Raw genomic sequence first — 17,208 nt, 5'->3', positions numbered from 1 at the left:
ATGTTGCTGCCTATGCTGTCTTAGACGCCATAGTAGGACAGATACAGTATATTACAAAAGCATCCATCCATACAAGACCATCCTACCAATCCTCGACTTTGGCGATATAATTTACAAAATAGCCTCCAATACCCTACTCAACAAATTGGATGCAGTCTATCACAGTGCAATCCGTTTTGTCACCAAAGCCCCATATACTACCCACCATTGCGACCTGTACGCTCTCGTTGGCTGGCCCTCGCTTCATACTCGTCGCCAAACCCACTGGCTCCATGTCATCTACAAGACCCTGCTAGGTAAAGTCCCCCCTTATCTCAGCTCGCTGGTCACCATAGCATCTCCCACCTGTAGCACACGCTCCAGCAGGTATATCTCTCTAGTCACCCCCAAAACCAATTCTTTCTTTGGCCGCCTCTCTTTCCAGTTCTCTGCTGCCAATGACTGGAACGAACTACAAAAATCTCTGAAACTGGAAACACTTATCTCCCTCACTAGCTTTAAGCACCAACTGTCAGAGCAGCTCACAGATTACTGCACCTGTACATAGCCCACCTATAATTTAGCCCTATCAACTACCTCTTTCCCAACTGTATTTAATTTATTTATTTATTTTGCTCCTTTGCACCCCATTATTTTTATTTCTACTTTGCACATTCTTCCATTGCAAAACTACCATTCCAGTGTTTTACTTGCTATATTGTATTTACCTTGCCACCAAGGCCTTTTTTGCCTTTACCTCCCTTCTCACCTCATTTGCTCACATTGTATATAGACTTGTTTATACTTTATTATTGACTGTATGTTTGTTTTACTCCATGTGTAACTCTGTGTTGTTGTATCTGTCGAACTGCTTTGCTTTATCTTGGCCAGGTCGCAATTGTAAATGAGAACTTGTTCTCAACTTGCCTACCTGGTTAAATAAAGGTAAAATAAATAAATAAAATAAACAAGGCCTAATACAACATTTTGTGCAGTGTGTTTATGTGTGTGTGTGTGTGTGTGTGGATAAAAAGAAAAAGGCATATTTCCTCTCGACCATGAACAATAAAGTAAACTTTATATTTGTTGCGTCAGCCGTCGTGCATCATAAAACACTGTTGCACACTCAATAAAGATTCAAAGGTTAACCTTCATTAAGAAGTAGCAATCACAGCACAAGTGATTTTGGCCTTGTTCTCTGTACTTGCTTTTAACACACACAAGCACAAACACACACGCACACACACACACACACACTGCGGGGAGATGTTTGTGGGTTAATAACTCGTTCTCTGATCAAGGTAGAGGAAACGGGTTGTTATTAAGACCAGCGCCCAAACATTCCTCCAGGAATTGGGTTTGTGAGCCGTGGGTTACACATAATATGGCCCTGCACTGCGGACCAGAGTTGCGAGATCCATTTAAGCTAAGTAGGAAGAAGAAATAGAACAGAAGCTTGAAAATAAATACTTTATCTCTGCCTATAAATACTTTATCTCTGCCTATTTGAGCTTGACTGGCTTAATAACCTAATAGAAACTTCCCAAAATTGCAAACCCTGCCCATCTGGCACTCCAGGCAGACTCTAGCAAAAAACGTATTGCAAGAAGTATTTGAAAATAGGTATTTGACCCAGGTCTGCTACAATGATACACATTGAGCTCTGAACAGCTTGTAGGATGAGAAAGCACACACACACACACACACATACACACGCACCAGAGGGGATGGGCGGGGGGGAGTGGATCTCCAGGAATGGGATTCGGAAGGAGGTGGGTGCTCTCCTTGCGACCTCTGCGTCTCCGTTGTTAAGCAGCAGGTCCACAATCTCCTGGGTCCACGTGGTTCCTGAGAGACAGGAAAGGTAGAGGGGCCCATTGAAATATAATTACTAGAAGCCACTCAGACCCCGGCAAGTTGACTGGAACACTCATGGGTACCGCCAACAGTCCACCTATCACAGATGATTGACTTGAATGAGAATGTCCATTCTAGTAATTATATTTCTTTGGAATTTACATTACTCCAGGGGTATGCAGTGGACATTCCAAACCAGTGGCCAGTACAATTATTGTGTTCTCCCACTCCAAAATACCCACATGAAAAAAATATTATATGGTGTAAATACTTTAGTATTCACTGTAGTTTTTTTGCGGACTTTACTGTAGTATTCACTGTAGTGATTTCGCGGACATTCTGTTGTATTTACAGTTTACTATAGTTTAAATACTGTAGTAAAAAAACTGTAGTATATACTATATGAATTACTGTAGTGCTTTTTTGGACTGTGGTATACTGTAGTATTTATGTAGCATTTTGGCAGACTGTAGTATACTGTGTATTTTTTTGTGGACATTACTATAGTATTTACTATAGTGTTTTTGTTTTATTATCTTTGACATAGAAGTGGGGGCTTTAACCTTCAGGAAATGTACTGGACAAATACTAAAATAGCCCATTTTCCATAACCTGTAGGTAGGACTGGGGTCTGAATGAACAGTTCAGAGCTTCTATTATTTTCTATAACCTGTAAGTAACACAATATATGGTCTATACTTGGCATATACAGGTAACTGCCAAAATAATGGAGACACTTATGTAAATTAGGGATGTAAAGTATATTGAAAGTAGGTTCTTCCAGAGAGGTGTGGTTCCTGAGGTCATTAAGCAATCAACATACCATCACACTTAGGGTCATGTCTAAAAATAGTCAGTGCTATCAGGGATCTTTGGGACATCCCTGCCCCAGTGGTGTAAAGTACTTAAGTAAAAATACTTTAAAGTACTACTTAAGTCGTTTTTTTTTGGTATCGGTACTTTACTTTACTATGTTTTATTTTTGACTACTTTTACTTTTACTTCACTACATTCCTAAAGAAAATAATGTATTTTTTACTCTTTCCTTGACACCCAAAAGTACTTGTTACATTTTGAATTCTTAGCAGGACAGGAAACTGGTCCAATTCACAACCTTATCAAGAAAACATCCCTGGTCATCTCTACTGCCTCTGATCTGGCGAACTCACACAAATGCTTAGTTTGTAAATTATGTCGGAGTGTTGGAGTTTGCCCCTGGCTATCCATCCATATATATATAAAATGTATTTGTCATAAACATCTTCGGGATAGGGGGCAGCATTTTCACTTTTTGATAAATAGCGTGCCCAAATTCAACTTCCTGTTACTCATCCCCAGAATATAAGATATGCATAGTATTAGTAGATTTGGATAGAAAACACTCTGAAGTTTCTAAAACCCTTTGAATCATGTCGGTGAGTATAACAGAACTTATGTAGCAGGCAAAACCCAGAGGACAAACCATTCCGATTTTTTTTTGAGGTCACTGTCTATTCAATGAGATTTCATTGGGAAACCATTTCTAAGGGACTTGTTTGCAGTTCCTACCGCTTCCACTGGATGTCACCAGTATTTAGAAATTGGTTGAGGTTATTCCTTTGTGTAATGAAGAAGTACGGCCATCTTGAATGAGTGTCACTTGAAGTGTACTTTTTGAGAGAAGCGCATGATTCGAAAAGTAGCGCTTTACATGTTGCGTTTTTGTATATTTGTTCAGTATAGAATCAATACCAAGGTGCATTGAAGCTGTTCTGGCTCGTGGTGACCCAACGACCTATGAAGACACTTTATGTTGGTGTTTCCTTTATTTAGTCAGTTACCTGTATGTTTCTCACTTATGGGTGGCACAAATTGAGATATGGGGGAGGGAAATAGGCAGGGTATATGCAAATTAAATACTGTAGTATTACTATGATAAAACAACTATAGTTTTTCTGCGGACTGTAATGTTTTTGCGAACATTACTGTAGTACAGTGTTATTCTTTTACCTATTTTACGTAGTAAGTACTACACAAGATCAAGGGATACTACAGTGTGAAGTATAGTATTGTACAGTATACTACAGAATCATATAGTAAATACTGTAGTATTCTATAGAAAAGTATTTTTTCATGTGGGTAGTCTTCTGTTGAGATACTGTAACTCCACGACGACCCAGGTTAAGAAGATCAAGCTATGAACCACAATCCAAAATCTATGAAAATGATAAGCACCTTATTGTTTTCAGGATTCGTGTGCTTATCTGGTTCATTCATTTTGGTTTGAGGCATGTAGCTAGCACAGGAGGCACCTTAATTTGGGAGGACGGGCTCATAGTAATGGCTGGAATGGAATTATTGGAACAGTATCAAACACATGATCTACATGCGTTTGACACCATTCCATTCACTCCATTCCAGCCCTTATTATGTCCTCCCCTCACCAGCCTCCTGTGAAGCTAGCTCTAGACAAACGATGCCGTGATCTTGGCGTTCGACTACTTTTAAGGTCTCAAAATATCTGACAAACTTTGATTTCATACTTGTTCCTTTGATCTAGCCTTGTTAAACCAGCCTAAATCCTGTGACCGCATCATTCTGCGAGTGCAGTTTTCAGTCTGGTTAAACCAGGCTACCTTTAATCATCTGTGAATGACAAAATCATTAATAAATAACCTATTTCCAGTTACCTGCTTTGGGGTAGGTGGCAATGAGGAGATCAGAGGGATCGGGGCAGAAGGACCAGATAGAGTCCCAGTTGTGGACAATGTGGCACATGAGAGGGACCCCTTGGATCTTGATCAGGGGAAAGCGGTGGAATGCGTCACCCGCTGCCGCGATGGCCTCGTTGTACGACAGCTCTTCTTTCCCAGCCATGACTTCAAATTCCTCCACGAGGAAGCAGAACCACAAGCAGACCACAAGGAGACCAAGAGAAGACCACAGGGAGCCCAAGAACGTAAAAGTGTTTAAGTCCGGTATTCTGCTTATCTTCTTGGAGTGGTTGGTCCTCTTTGTCAGTATGCACAGAAAGTTGACTTGCTTGTTCTTCTCTCTGTATCACTCTAGCTTTCTAACATCTCTCTCTCTCTCTCTCTATGCAAGATCTCTCACTTTTATTTTGTTTATCCTAAATAGCTTTCTCTGTATCTCATGTCTGCTGAAGACAAGAAAAGCACAGAAGAGTATATGGGATCTGTCTCTACCTTAGCTGCTGTAGATTCCGGTGTCTGCTCTCAAACTAGTTCTGTCTACTCTACCTCTCCTTGTTCTTATTCTCTCTCTCTCTCCCTCTCTCCCTCCCCCCCCCCCCTCTCTCTCTGTAATATTTGACTATATGATCTTACTCCCTTCTTACTATCCCTATCTCCTAGAATATTTGTCTAGGCCCAAAATGTTCTCTCCCTTCTCCTACTCTGTTTTTAACCTCCTCTCTCTGGCTGAGTGCTGTCTGCCTGCTCTGAGCTCTATCCCGGTGTAAGCCATTCCGACTTCCTATACTAAAGTGCCCTTATGTAACTCCCCAGGCCAGACTGAATTCCACTTTCTTTTTTTCTTTTTTTTACCAGTGAATCTGGAGTTCGAGGGAGGGACAAGGGAGTGTCTAGAACTATCTGTTCCAAACAGAGCAGCTAGCCAAATATTCCTTTGGCTATTTACTTCCCAAGTAAAAACGGGTTGCTATAGTCTAATTAAGAAATAAACAAAAGACAGCACAAGAACATTTGATTGACATAGATTAGTTTAATTAGATAAGTATTCACTTTTTATATTATGGCTGCTTTAAAATTCCATTGTTCTTTGTCTAATCTCCTGCTCACACACACATTTTACAGTTCCCTTGGATGGCCTCTTATGAAACGTTGAAGCCTGCTAGTTTGCAAACACTCCCTAAAGTTAGTTAACTTTCGACTTAAGTCCTATAGTTGTCTAGTCCTGTGAGACAATGACTGGAGCAACAGGCCTCAGGCACTTTGGCAGTCAACATTTTTTCACAAAAGTCTGCTCTCATGTGTCCGTACTCACACTGCCTTGTTGAAATATATCCGCCCGCACATGACATAGTTCAATGTCTTATATATAAAAAGAGTGTACGTTCTGTAACTCAACATCTCGACATCAAGTAATAAAAGCAGAATTAACAACAGTAAGTTTAGAGGGAGACTAAAACAAAATACTGTTGCTTCCATGCAGGATATGAATGTTGAAGAGCGTTAGCAAATATATGAATACAACATTAAATAATTTGGTACCTCTTGCGTTACATTTGAGTTAAGGAATCCGTGTGCACCAAAAAAAAAATGTTTTAGAATTATTATTATTTATTTTTTTACTAAAACAAGTTTACATCTTTACATTCAGGACATGTAAACAAAAACGTAATGTTCTGTGTGCGTTAAACACACAGCGACCGACAACCGAACGGCGCCGTTGAATGTAACATCATTTCTCCTTGGAGGCCCTACTTTTTGGAATGCTGCTGACCATCTCGCTCCAGCAGATACACACTGGTCCCAGAAGTGGCTGCGATCAGGCCTGTCCACTTCCCCGCCAGACACACGGACGAGCCGAACACGGCCGAGGAGAGGCCCAGCAACCTGGACTCAGTCTGAGTGGGAAGGGAGAGGGAGAGGAGGGAGAGCAAGGGGGAGAAAGAGAAAGAGGGAGGGTGAGGAGGAGGAAGAAGAAGGGGAGGAAGAGTAAAAGAGAGACAAATAAAGACAGAAATAGAAAGAGGTGGTTGAAGAATATTAGATTTCTGTGAATTCATAATTATATTCATTTCTTCAGTGTTGATTTGAACAAATATATCTATTTCCATGCATTATTAGGACAAAGAAGTGCCATTGATTACCAGATGAGAACAACGGTGAAGGACCTTGATGTGATTACATTGAGAAGTGTCACCGGCCACATCATCATGATGATGCAAAAAGCATCATTCCAATATCTTGAAAACATGACGGCTGACATGCAAAACATTTTGGGACTGTATCAACAGACTAATGAAAATTAAAAATAAAAAAATAGTTTTGAGTGGATTGTCCCTTTAACCTTTGATTGATGGAGTCTGTTTTTTTTTTTACTATACCATCAGAGGGTATAACAACAACGTGCTGTAGGAGGAAGGTAAACAGTTGCTAGCTAAGAGGTGCCATTTTTTGTTTATAAAGTGCATAAAATAAATATTTTATCGCTTCTCTCAGAGTTTTGCTTACTGTATAAACGACTCACCGCGCAATAACAGACTTGAACAAAGCTGCAAGATATCTTACTTCACAAGAATTCCTACATAATTATAAACTTTACTACTTTATACTGTACCTAAAATACCAATATACTAACCGTCATAGTCCACCTGTTAATGACTCTCAGCATATTTGATTGGCTGCCAGCTGCCACGATATGATCCTGGCCAAGCCAATGGCATGTGTAGATCTGTGTGAACAACAATTTAAAACAAGCACTTTTAGAACAAATAATTCCAGAAGGGTTCTTTGGGTGTCCCAATGGGATAACCCGTTGAAGAACCCTTGTGTTTTCCAGGTAGAACACTTTTGGTTCCAGGTAGTACCCTCTGCGGAAAGGGTTCTACATGGAATCGAAAACAGTTGTACCTGGAACCCAAAAGGGTTATTCAAAGGGCTCTCCAATGGGGACAGCCGAAAAACCGTATTAAGTTCTAGATATAACCTTTGGAATAGTAGTTGAGGTTTAGATCATTTTTTTGTGTGGCTATATTGATGGACTCACTTTGCTCTCTCCTTGGTAGTCATGAGGCACTTCAGTCACTTTCTGACCTGAGACATAATCCCAGATCTAAAAGAGAGAGAGAAAAAGTGCAAGAGAGAGATAAGTATGCATGCTATGCATATATGCATGCATTGCAGCTGTCTTTGTCTGTACCCACTTTGGCACCCAAATATCCCAATACATTGTGTAATAAGCTATAGTTTTAGGGTCATGCCCTGGTATCAATATGGAGATAATAATCACATTGATTGAAATAGGAAAACAATTGTTAAAAGTTTGTGTAAAGCTACAGTACCTGAGCTGAGGGGAAACAATTTTGTATTAAGACGAAAACAATAACATGTTTGTCAAAGTCAGAGACAATGATAGACAGATCTCTAACCTTTAACCATGAGAAAAGTTACCCTAAACCTCTCAGTATGTACTGAATAAAATCGGATTACTTCTGGATGACTATCCTTGGTTAGCCTGCAACTGCCTTCTCAGTTTATGCTGCAAACAGATACACTGCGTATACAAAACATTAGAACACCTACTCTTTCCATGACATAGACTGAACAGGTGAATCCAGGTGAAAGGTACAAGTATGATCCCTTATTGACGTCACTTGTTAAATCCACTTCAATCAGTGTAGATGAAGGCGAGGAGACAGGTCAAACAAGGATTTCTAAGCCTTGAGACAATTGAGACATGGATTGTTTATGTGTGGCATTCAGAGGGTGAATGGGAAAGACAAAAAAATGTAGGTGCCTTTGAACACGGTACTGTGTGGTAGTAGGTGCCAGGTGCACCAGTTTGTGTCAAGAACTGCAACGCTGCTGGGGTTTTCATGCTCAACAGTTTCCCGTGTGTATCAAGAATGGTCCACCACCCTAAGGACATCCAGCCAACCTCACACAACTGTGGGAAGCATTGGAGTCAATATGGGCCAGCATCCCTGTGGAACGCTTTCGACGCCTTGTAGAGTCCATTCCCTGACAAATTGAGGCTGTTCTGAGGGCAAAAGGGGGGTGTTCCTTATGTTTGGTATATTCAGTGTAAATTCAATCTCTAAATAACCCTCCAGCAATCTTGGTCGTCACTATCTAGACAAGTGGCAAAGTCATAAACCCAACCTATTTCTCTTCTTAAAATCTGATTTGAAACCTAACCCTAACCTTAATCCTAACCCTAAACCCACTGCTAACCTTATGCCTAACCCTATCCTTAAATTAAGACCAAAAAGCTTATTTTTGTTTTCATAAATTTTAACCATATACACTGTAGCTAGTGGGAACCATCAATCTTGGGCAAGTGCTGGCTCAACTTCCTCCTGCATCTTCTTGATTTACTGGCATCACTGGCTAAGAGGTCAGCTGCACTGTCAAGTTCCAGGGAAAGCTTTCCCAACCCACATTTTATTTTAAATAATTCATTTAAATACTATTACAGTCTAGTACACTGTTTCCCAACTCTGGTCCTTGAGTACCCCCAACAGTACATATTTTTGTTGTGGCCCTAGACAAGCACACCTAATTCTACTCGTCAAATAATCCTCAAGCCCTTGACAAGTTGAATCGAGTGTTGTTCATTTAATTTTTTACTGTAATATGTCTGCACATTTTTCAAAAGTTATCTGGGCTGTGACTTAATCTTTGTATTCTGATTACGTCATCCCTGTTACATGTAATCCGTTACTACCCAACCCTATTTGTTTGTTGCTGTGTTGTCACCTCCAGTGCGTTGTCCCTCCTCCAGGAGCCAGACAGGATGTGGTTGACAGCTGGATCGATCTGAAGCGTATCACCACACACGTGAGGACCCGAAAGCATCCTAAAAGCGGGGTAGACAAAGATAATGCCTTATAAAACCTGTCCATGGCTAATCTGGATGCATACACCATAATCCTGACGCATAAACCATAATGATTGAAGACAAATAAAATAATTACAGTTTTACCTGACAGAGTGCTGCTGTCTGGTATCCCAAAACTGCGAGAAGACAAATATTATTAGACAGATATTTTAAATAAATTTAATTCATTGAATTGAATGACTTTCCCTGGAAAATCACATTGCTTGCCACGGCAGTTTCTAAATTGATCTACTTAAACAGGCGTGTCAAACGAAAATTCCTGGAGGGCCATGTGTCTACAGGTTAGCACTCCTACCTTGTACTTCAATGATCAATTAATGTCATTGTCACCGCTCTAGGTCTTAACTGAATATACGAATTTACAATAAATAACATCAATAACAAAAGCCAAGAGATACACAGGCCTGCAGGAATCGAGTTTGACACCCCTGTCCTAGAACAAATGTATGAATGTGGTCTCTAGTTACTAGACCAGACTAGTGTTCACAAACCACAAATCAAGCTTCTTAAGATTTTGGGATTCTATACAGTAAACTGCAATTGTTACCTGTATGGTGTTGTCCCAACCCCCAGAGATGAATTCTCTCTCCATCTCTGGGTGAAAAGTCACTGCGAAGACCCGAAAACAATGTCCATCCATAACTGTTCTTGTGGAGCTGAAAATAAAATGGTGGAAAATAAATGACCTAAAGTGACTCAAAATGTGTTTATTTTGTAAAGGAAGATTGGAGTTCCGACCTTCTCACATATTTTGTATTTATTTGACAGCACACTGGAATAGACAGATGAGAAGTGCTAAAACAGAATTAGTACCCACTTCGCTAGGAGTATATTTGGTCCGGGGGGCTAACCACAACACCAGACTCAGGCACACTCAAATGTTTTATTTTAAATAATGATAAAATTGTCATAATGTTCCACATCAGGAAAAATTTGTATTGTAGAAAATTTTGCTTTCAGGGATTATTAATGTTTTACCCACCTGGCCTTGCAGGTCATCAGTCTCTGGTGAGTGGAGAGGTCATACAGATGAATGGCTGAGTCGGACCCCCCTGTGGCTGCTTTCTCTCCAGAGGCGGAGACGGAGAGCGAGAGGGTCTGTCTCTGTCCAACTCCTCCCTCTCCACCTCCAGTCTCCCCCACGTCTCTCACCCCCCACAAACACTCTCCTCCCCACACGTACCAGCTCCTCACAATGCCGCTGGCATCTCGAGGAAGCGACACAGGAGAGAAGGAGTTGGTAATTGTCCATTTCAATACAGAGGAGAATCCTTATTTCTCCCATTGACATCGATGCATGATTATGTGTTAGTTAGTGGGATTCACCACACACAGAGCCTAGTGAAAGTACTCACACCCTTGCAGTTTTCACATTTTGCTGCTGTTAAGGAATTTAGCCCCAGCTGCAGCCCCACGCTAGGGAATACTGTGTGTGCACTGAAGCTGAAAGCTAGATTGTGTCACTGGCGGTCTGGGGGGGGAACTTCATGCAGAGCTAACCATCAATGGCTGGGTTTGTCTGTGGTCTGGGATCCAGGAGACCCAAAGTACGAAACATACTGCACATGAAATAGATACTTTTATAGTTTTCTGTATATTAGAGAATCCCAATGATGCATGTCTATCAATAGCTCTCTTTCAATCGGTCAATTTCAGTACAACATACTATAGGGAGTCACACTTTCACGGCTTCGGTTGAAGGATACACAATCATGCCTGACAAGGCCACCTTCCACAGGTGATAAGCATGAGGCTCGGATTTATTCCTTCAATTATTCCTTTCTTCATGTCGGTGTGAACAGGAACGATTCGCGCTAGTAAAACAAAACAATTGGAAAACTAGATTGCTTTATAGTGGTAGAGTGTGCTCAGCCCCTGGACGTTGTGTGCTGAATTTTGTACTTGTTTTCAAAAGTCTTCTAATCACAAACTATTACTTTTTCTTCAATTTGTTGGTGCAATGAGTAATATGGCTAAGAAAACGACAAAGATGACGATGGCTACAAGCTGGGTTCGGGGTCGAGATCATGTCCCCAGTCATGTGACTATAACATTTCTCTGAAAGACACTCATGATCTATGTATAGTTTGTCTTAGCTTGGAACACTCGCAGGAAGCCCTCCATTGAACCATTAGTGTGCGCATTGCCACGTACTGCGTACAAACTCCTTAGAAAGATGTGTAGCGTTCTTGAGAAATCTTGGAATTACCTCGGCCCAGCCGAGGTGCAGGAAGCAGAGTTGTATTGGTGGTCGGAGCAAAGGACTTGTCTAACTAGGCGTGGGGTATGTGGTGGCTGCCCGCTCCCAACCTGGTTCCTGTGCGCTCTGGGGTATGGGAGGCTACTCGAAGAGATAGCTCCAACACTGCAGTAACACCTAGCAATAAAAAATTAAAAACAACACACATAATACAGATATTATTAAATGTTTTTATTAAGAAATATCAGAACGATGTTAGAAACTGGAATACAAATATATATATACATATAATGTATATAAACATATCAACATATATAAGCATGTATAGACAGTATACGTACAACAGTAGTTATATAGGATGAGACATGACTAGAATAAAGTATTTACAGTGTACTTGGAAAGTATTCAGACCCCTTGACTTTTTCCACATTTTGTTACGTTACAGCCTTATTCTAAAATGTATGATTTTATCCCCCCTCATCAGTCTACAAACAATACCCCATAATGACAAAGGAAAAACTGTTTTTTAATTTTTTTTACAAAATGTATAAAGAATAAAAATAGAAATATCACATTTACATACATATTCAGACCCTTTACTCAGTACTTTGTTGAAGCACCTTTGGCAATTACAGCCTCGAGTCTTCTTGGGTATGACGCTACAAACTTGGCACACCTGTATTTGGGGAGTTTCTCCCATTCCTGTCTGCAGATCGTCTCAAACTCTTTCAGGTTGGATGGGGAGCGTTACTACACAGCTATTATCAGGTCTCTCCAGAAATGTTTGATCGGGTTCAAGTCCGGGCTCTGGCTGGGTCACTCAAGGACATTCAGAGACTTGTCTTGAAGCCACTCCTGTGTTGTCTTGGCTGTGTGCTTCGGGTCGTTGTCCTGTTGGAACATGAACCTTCCCCCAGTCTGAGGTCCTGAGGTTTTTTTATCAAGGATCTCTCTGTACTTTGCTCCGTTCATCTTTGCCTCAATCCTGATTTAGTCTCCCAGTCCCTGCCGCTGAAAAACATCCTCACAGCATGATGCTGCCACCATCATGATTCACCGTAGGGATGGTGCCAGATTTCCTCCAGACGTGACGCTTGGCATTCGGGCCAAAGAGTTCAATCTTGGTTTCATCAGACCAGAGAATCTTGTTTATCATGGTCTGAGAGTCTTTAGGTGTCGGGCTGTCATGTGCCTTTTACTGAGGAGTGGATTCAGTCTGGCCACTCTACCATAAAGGCCTGATTGGTGGAGTGCTGCAGAGATGGTTATCCTTCTGGAAGTTTTTCCCATCTCCACAGAGGAACTCTAGAGCTCTGTCAGAGTGACCATCGGGTTCTTGGTCACCTCTCTGACCAAGGCCCTTCTCCCCCGATTTCTCAGTTTGGCCAGGCGGCCTGCTCTAGGAAGAGTCTTGGTGGTTCCAAACTTCTTCAATTTAAGAATGATGGAGGCTACTGTGTTCTTAGAGACTTTCAATGCCACAGAAATTGTTTGGTACCCTTCCCCAGATATGTGCTTTGACACAATCCTGCCTTGGAGCTCTACAGACAATTCCTTCGACCTCATTGCTTGGATTTTGCTCTGACATGCACTGTCAAATGTGGACCTTATACTGTTGGGTTCTGAGAATATGAAAATATACTTATTCATGTCACTAATGGAGTGCTGTTATTTAGAGGGTCTACACCAGAAGTTAATGGTTATAGGAGGAAGGTATATCGTGTGTGCAATTAAGCTTGGAATGTGTTGAGTGCAGGGAAGCAATTACATGTGGCAGGCATTGATAAGGGGAGAGAGCAATGGATTAGTGATGGAGGGGGGTTGAGGTCAGGTCCGGTCACCTTCAGGGAGATATAAATGTTTATGGCCCGTATCACTAGGGTCTTGCCTAGCAGTAAAGAATGATGTTTCTACAGACATGTAGGAGACTCAGCCTATGAGGAACGGTTAAATATCAGTGCTTGTGTGAAAATGGTTTTGTCTAATGCAGCTGTATTGATCCTCTGGGAATAATAAACTTGGTTAAGCTTTCATAGTGTTCATAGAGTTTTTTACTCTGAGAATTAGAACCTAACAATAGACAAGTGTGTGCCTTTCCAAATCATGTCCAATCAATTGAATTTACCATAGGTGGAGACCAATCAAGTTATAGAAACATCTCAAGGATGATCAATGAAAACAGGATGCACCTGAACTCAATTTCGAGTCTCATGACAAAGGGTCTGAATATGTACAGTTGAAGTCGGAAGTTTACATACACCTTAGCCAAATACATTTAAACTCAGTTTTTCACAGTTCCTGACATTGAATCCGAGTAAACATTCCCTGCCATAGGTCAGTTAGGATAACCACTTTATTTTAAGAATGTGAAATGTCAGAATAGAATTGGAGAGAATGATTTAATTCAGATATTATTTCTTTCATCACATTCCCAGTGGGTCTGAAGTTTACATACACTCAATTAGTATTTGGTAGCACTGCCTTTAAATTGTTTAACTTGGTACAAATGTTTCAGGTAGCCTTACACAAGCTTCCCACAATAACTTGGGTGAATTTTGTCCCATTCCTCCTGACAGAGCTGTTGTAACTGAGTCAGGTTTGTAGGCCTCCTTGCTCGCACATGCTATTTCAACTCTGCCCACACATTTTCTTAAGGATTGAGGTCAGGACTTTGTGATGGCCACTCCAATACCTTGACTTTGTTGTCCTTAAGCCATTTTGCCCCAACTTTGGAAGTATGCTTGGGGTCATTGTCCATTTGGAAGACCCATTTGCAACCAAGCTTTAACTTCCTGACTGATGTCTTGAGATGTTGCTTCAATATATTCACGTACTTTTCCTGCCTCATGATGCTGATCTATTTTGTGAAGTGCACCATTCCCTCCTGCAGCAAAGCACCCCCACAACATGATGTACCCCGTGCTTCACGGTTGGGATGGTGTTTTTCGGCTTGCAAGTCTCCCCCTTTTTCCTCCAAACATAACGATGGTCATTATGGACAAACAATTCTATTTTTGGTTCATCAGACCAGAAGACATTTCTCCCAAAAGTATGATCTTTGTCTCCATGTGCAGTTGCAAACCGTAGTCTGGCTTTTTTTTACGGCAGTTTGGAGCAGTGGCTTCTTCCTTGCTGAGCGGCCTTTCAGGTTATGTCGATATAGGAATTGACTCAAATTACAGCGGGGCAAAAAAGTATTTAGTCAGCCACCAATTGTGCAAGTTCTTACACTTAAAAAGATGAGAGAGGCCTGTAATTTTCATCACAGGTACACTTCAACTATGACAGACAAAATGAGAAAAAAAATCCAGAAAATCACATTGTAGGATTTTTTATGAATTTATTTGCAAATTATGTTGGAAAATAAGAATTTGGTCAATAACAAACAATCTCTCACAGACCTGTAACTTCTTCTTTAAGAGGCTCCTCTGTCCTCCACTCGTTACCTGTATTAATGGCACCTATTTGAACTTGTTATCAGTATAAAATACACCTGTCCACAACCTCAAACAGTCACACTCCAAACTCCACTATGGCCAAGACCAAAGAGCTGTCAAAGGACACCAGAAACTAAATTGTAGACCTGCACCAGGCTGGGAAGACTGAATCTGCAATAGGTAAGCAGCTTGGTTTGAAGAAATCAACTATGGGAGCAATTATTAGGAAATGGAAGACATACAAGACCACTGATAATCTCCCTCGATCTGGGGCTCCACGCAAGATCTCACCGCGTGGGGTCAAAATGATCACAAGAATGGTGAGCAAAAATCCCAGAACCACACGGGGGGACCTAGTGAATGACCTGCAGAGAGCTGGGAGCAAAGTAACAAAGCCTACCATCAGTAACACACTACGCCGCCAGGGACTCAAATCCTGCAGTGCCAGACGTGTCCCCCTGCTTAAGCCAGTACATGTCCAGGCCCGTCTGAAGTTTGCTAGAGAGCATTTGGATGATCCAGAAGAAGATTGGGAGAATGTCATATGGTCAGATGAAACCAAGATATTACTTTTTGGTAAAAACTCAACTCGTCGTGTTTGGAGGACAAAGAATGCTGAGTTACATCCAAAGAACACCATACCTACTGTGAAGCATGGGGGTGGAAACATCATGCTTTGGGGCTGTTTTTCTGCAAAGGGACCAGGACGACTGATTCGTGTAAAGGAAAGAATGAATGGGGCCATGTATCGTGAGATTTTGAGTGAAAACCTCCTTCCATCAGCAAGGACATTAAAGATGAAACGTGGCTGGGTCTTTCAGCAGGACAATGATCCCAAACACACCACCCGGGCAACGAAGGAGTGGCTTCGTAAGAAGCATTTCAAGGTCCTGGAGTGGCCTAGCCAGTCTCCAGATCTCAACCCCATAGAAAATCTTTGGAAGGAGTTGAAAGTCCGTGTTGCCCAGCAACAGCCCCAAAACATCACTGCTCTAGAGGAGATCTGCATGGAGGAATGGGCCAAAATACCAGCAACAATGTGTGAAAACCTTGTGAAGACTTACAGAAAACGTTTGACCTCTGTCATTGCCAACAAAGGGTATATAACAAAGTATTGAGATAAACTTCTGTTATTGACCAAATACTTATTTTCCACCATAATTTGCAAATAAATTCATTACAATGTGATTTTCTGGAATTTCTTTCTCATTTTGTCTGTCATAGTTGAAGTGTACCTATGATGAAAATTACAGGCCTCTCTTATCTTTTTAAGTGGGATAACTTGCACAATTGGTGGCTGACTAAATACTTTTTTGCCCCACTGTATGTCTATTAGCCTATCAGAAGCTTCTAAAGCCATGACATCTTTTTCTTGAATTTTATAAGCTGTTTAAAGGCACAGTCAACTTAGCGTATGTAAACTTCTGATCCACTGGAATTGTGATACAGTGAATTATAAGTGAAATAATCTGTCTGTAAACAATTGTTTGAAAAATTATTTGTGTCATGCACAAAGTAGATGTCCTAACCAACTTGCCAAACTAAACTTTGTTAACAAGAAATTTGGGGAGTGGTTGAAAAACGAGTTTCAATGACTCCAACCTAAGTGTATTTAAACTTCCGACGTTTGGTTATGGTCCAAATGGAGTACTACGTCAGCCATTGCCAGAGCCCCCTGTGCCCGTAAATAGGCCAAGCTTCATTCAGGCTATGCAGTCTCACACAACGTACAGTACCAGTTTGGACACATCTACTCATTCAAGGGTTTTTCTTTATTTTTATTGTTTTCTACATTTTAGAATAATAGTGAAGACATCACAACTATGAAATACCAAATATGGAATCATGTAGTAACCAAAAAAGTGTTCCAACAAATCAAAATATATTCTATATTTGAGATTCTTCAAAGTAGCCACCCTTTTCCTTGATGACAGCTTTGCACACGCTTGGCATTCTCTCAACCAGCTTCATGGATTGCATTTCAATTAACACGTGTGATTTGTTAAAAGTTCATATTTGCGTTTGAGCCAATCAGTTGTGTTGTGAGAAGGTAGGGGTGGTATACAGAAGATAGCCCTATTTGGTAAAAGACCAAGTCCATATTATGGCAAGAACTCAAATAATCAAAGAGAAACGACAGTCCATCAT

At 41.0% G+C, this 17,208-nt stretch overlaps 2 protein-coding genes across 2 annotated transcripts in view; both read right to left on the bottom strand.

Moving 5' to 3' along the window:
* sult1st6 (sulfotransferase family 1, cytosolic sulfotransferase 6) overlaps nt 1-5,379 on the bottom strand; it is a 45,943-nt gene extending 40,564 nt beyond the window's left edge. The window contains exons 1-2 of the mRNA XM_036946678.2: nt 4,506-5,379; nt 1,699-1,827 (exon numbers count right to left, since the gene is read on the bottom strand). Of these exons, the coding sequence (XP_036802573.2) occupies nt 1,699-1,827; nt 4,506-4,692 (316 nt within the window). The 5' untranslated portion in view covers nt 4,693-5,379. The remainder of the gene's footprint in view (nt 1-1,698; nt 1,828-4,505) is intronic.
* A 160-nt stretch (nt 5,380-5,539) lies between these two features.
* LOC110491768 (uncharacterized) overlaps nt 5,540-17,208 on the bottom strand; it is a 34,424-nt gene continuing 22,755 nt past the window's right edge. The window contains exons 5-11 of the mRNA XM_021565505.3: nt 10,406-10,631; nt 9,971-10,079; nt 9,508-9,539; nt 9,282-9,381; nt 7,570-7,635; nt 7,162-7,254; nt 5,540-6,424 (exon numbers count right to left, since the gene is read on the bottom strand). Of these exons, the coding sequence (XP_021421180.3) occupies nt 6,278-6,424; nt 7,162-7,254; nt 7,570-7,635; nt 9,282-9,381; nt 9,508-9,539; nt 9,971-10,079; nt 10,406-10,631 (773 nt within the window). The 3' untranslated portion in view covers nt 5,540-6,277. The remainder of the gene's footprint in view (nt 6,425-7,161; nt 7,255-7,569; nt 7,636-9,281; nt 9,382-9,507; nt 9,540-9,970; nt 10,080-10,405; nt 10,632-17,208) is intronic.

This window comes from Oncorhynchus mykiss, chromosome 16 (assembly GCF_057628025.1).
Source record: "Oncorhynchus mykiss isolate SJ-2025 chromosome 16, ASM5762802v1, whole genome shotgun sequence".
NCBI lineage: Eukaryota > Metazoa > Chordata > Actinopteri > Salmoniformes > Salmonidae > Oncorhynchus > Oncorhynchus mykiss.
Note: the sequence above shows the minus strand (reverse complement) of the source record. Positions and strands in the feature narration are given on the sequence as shown.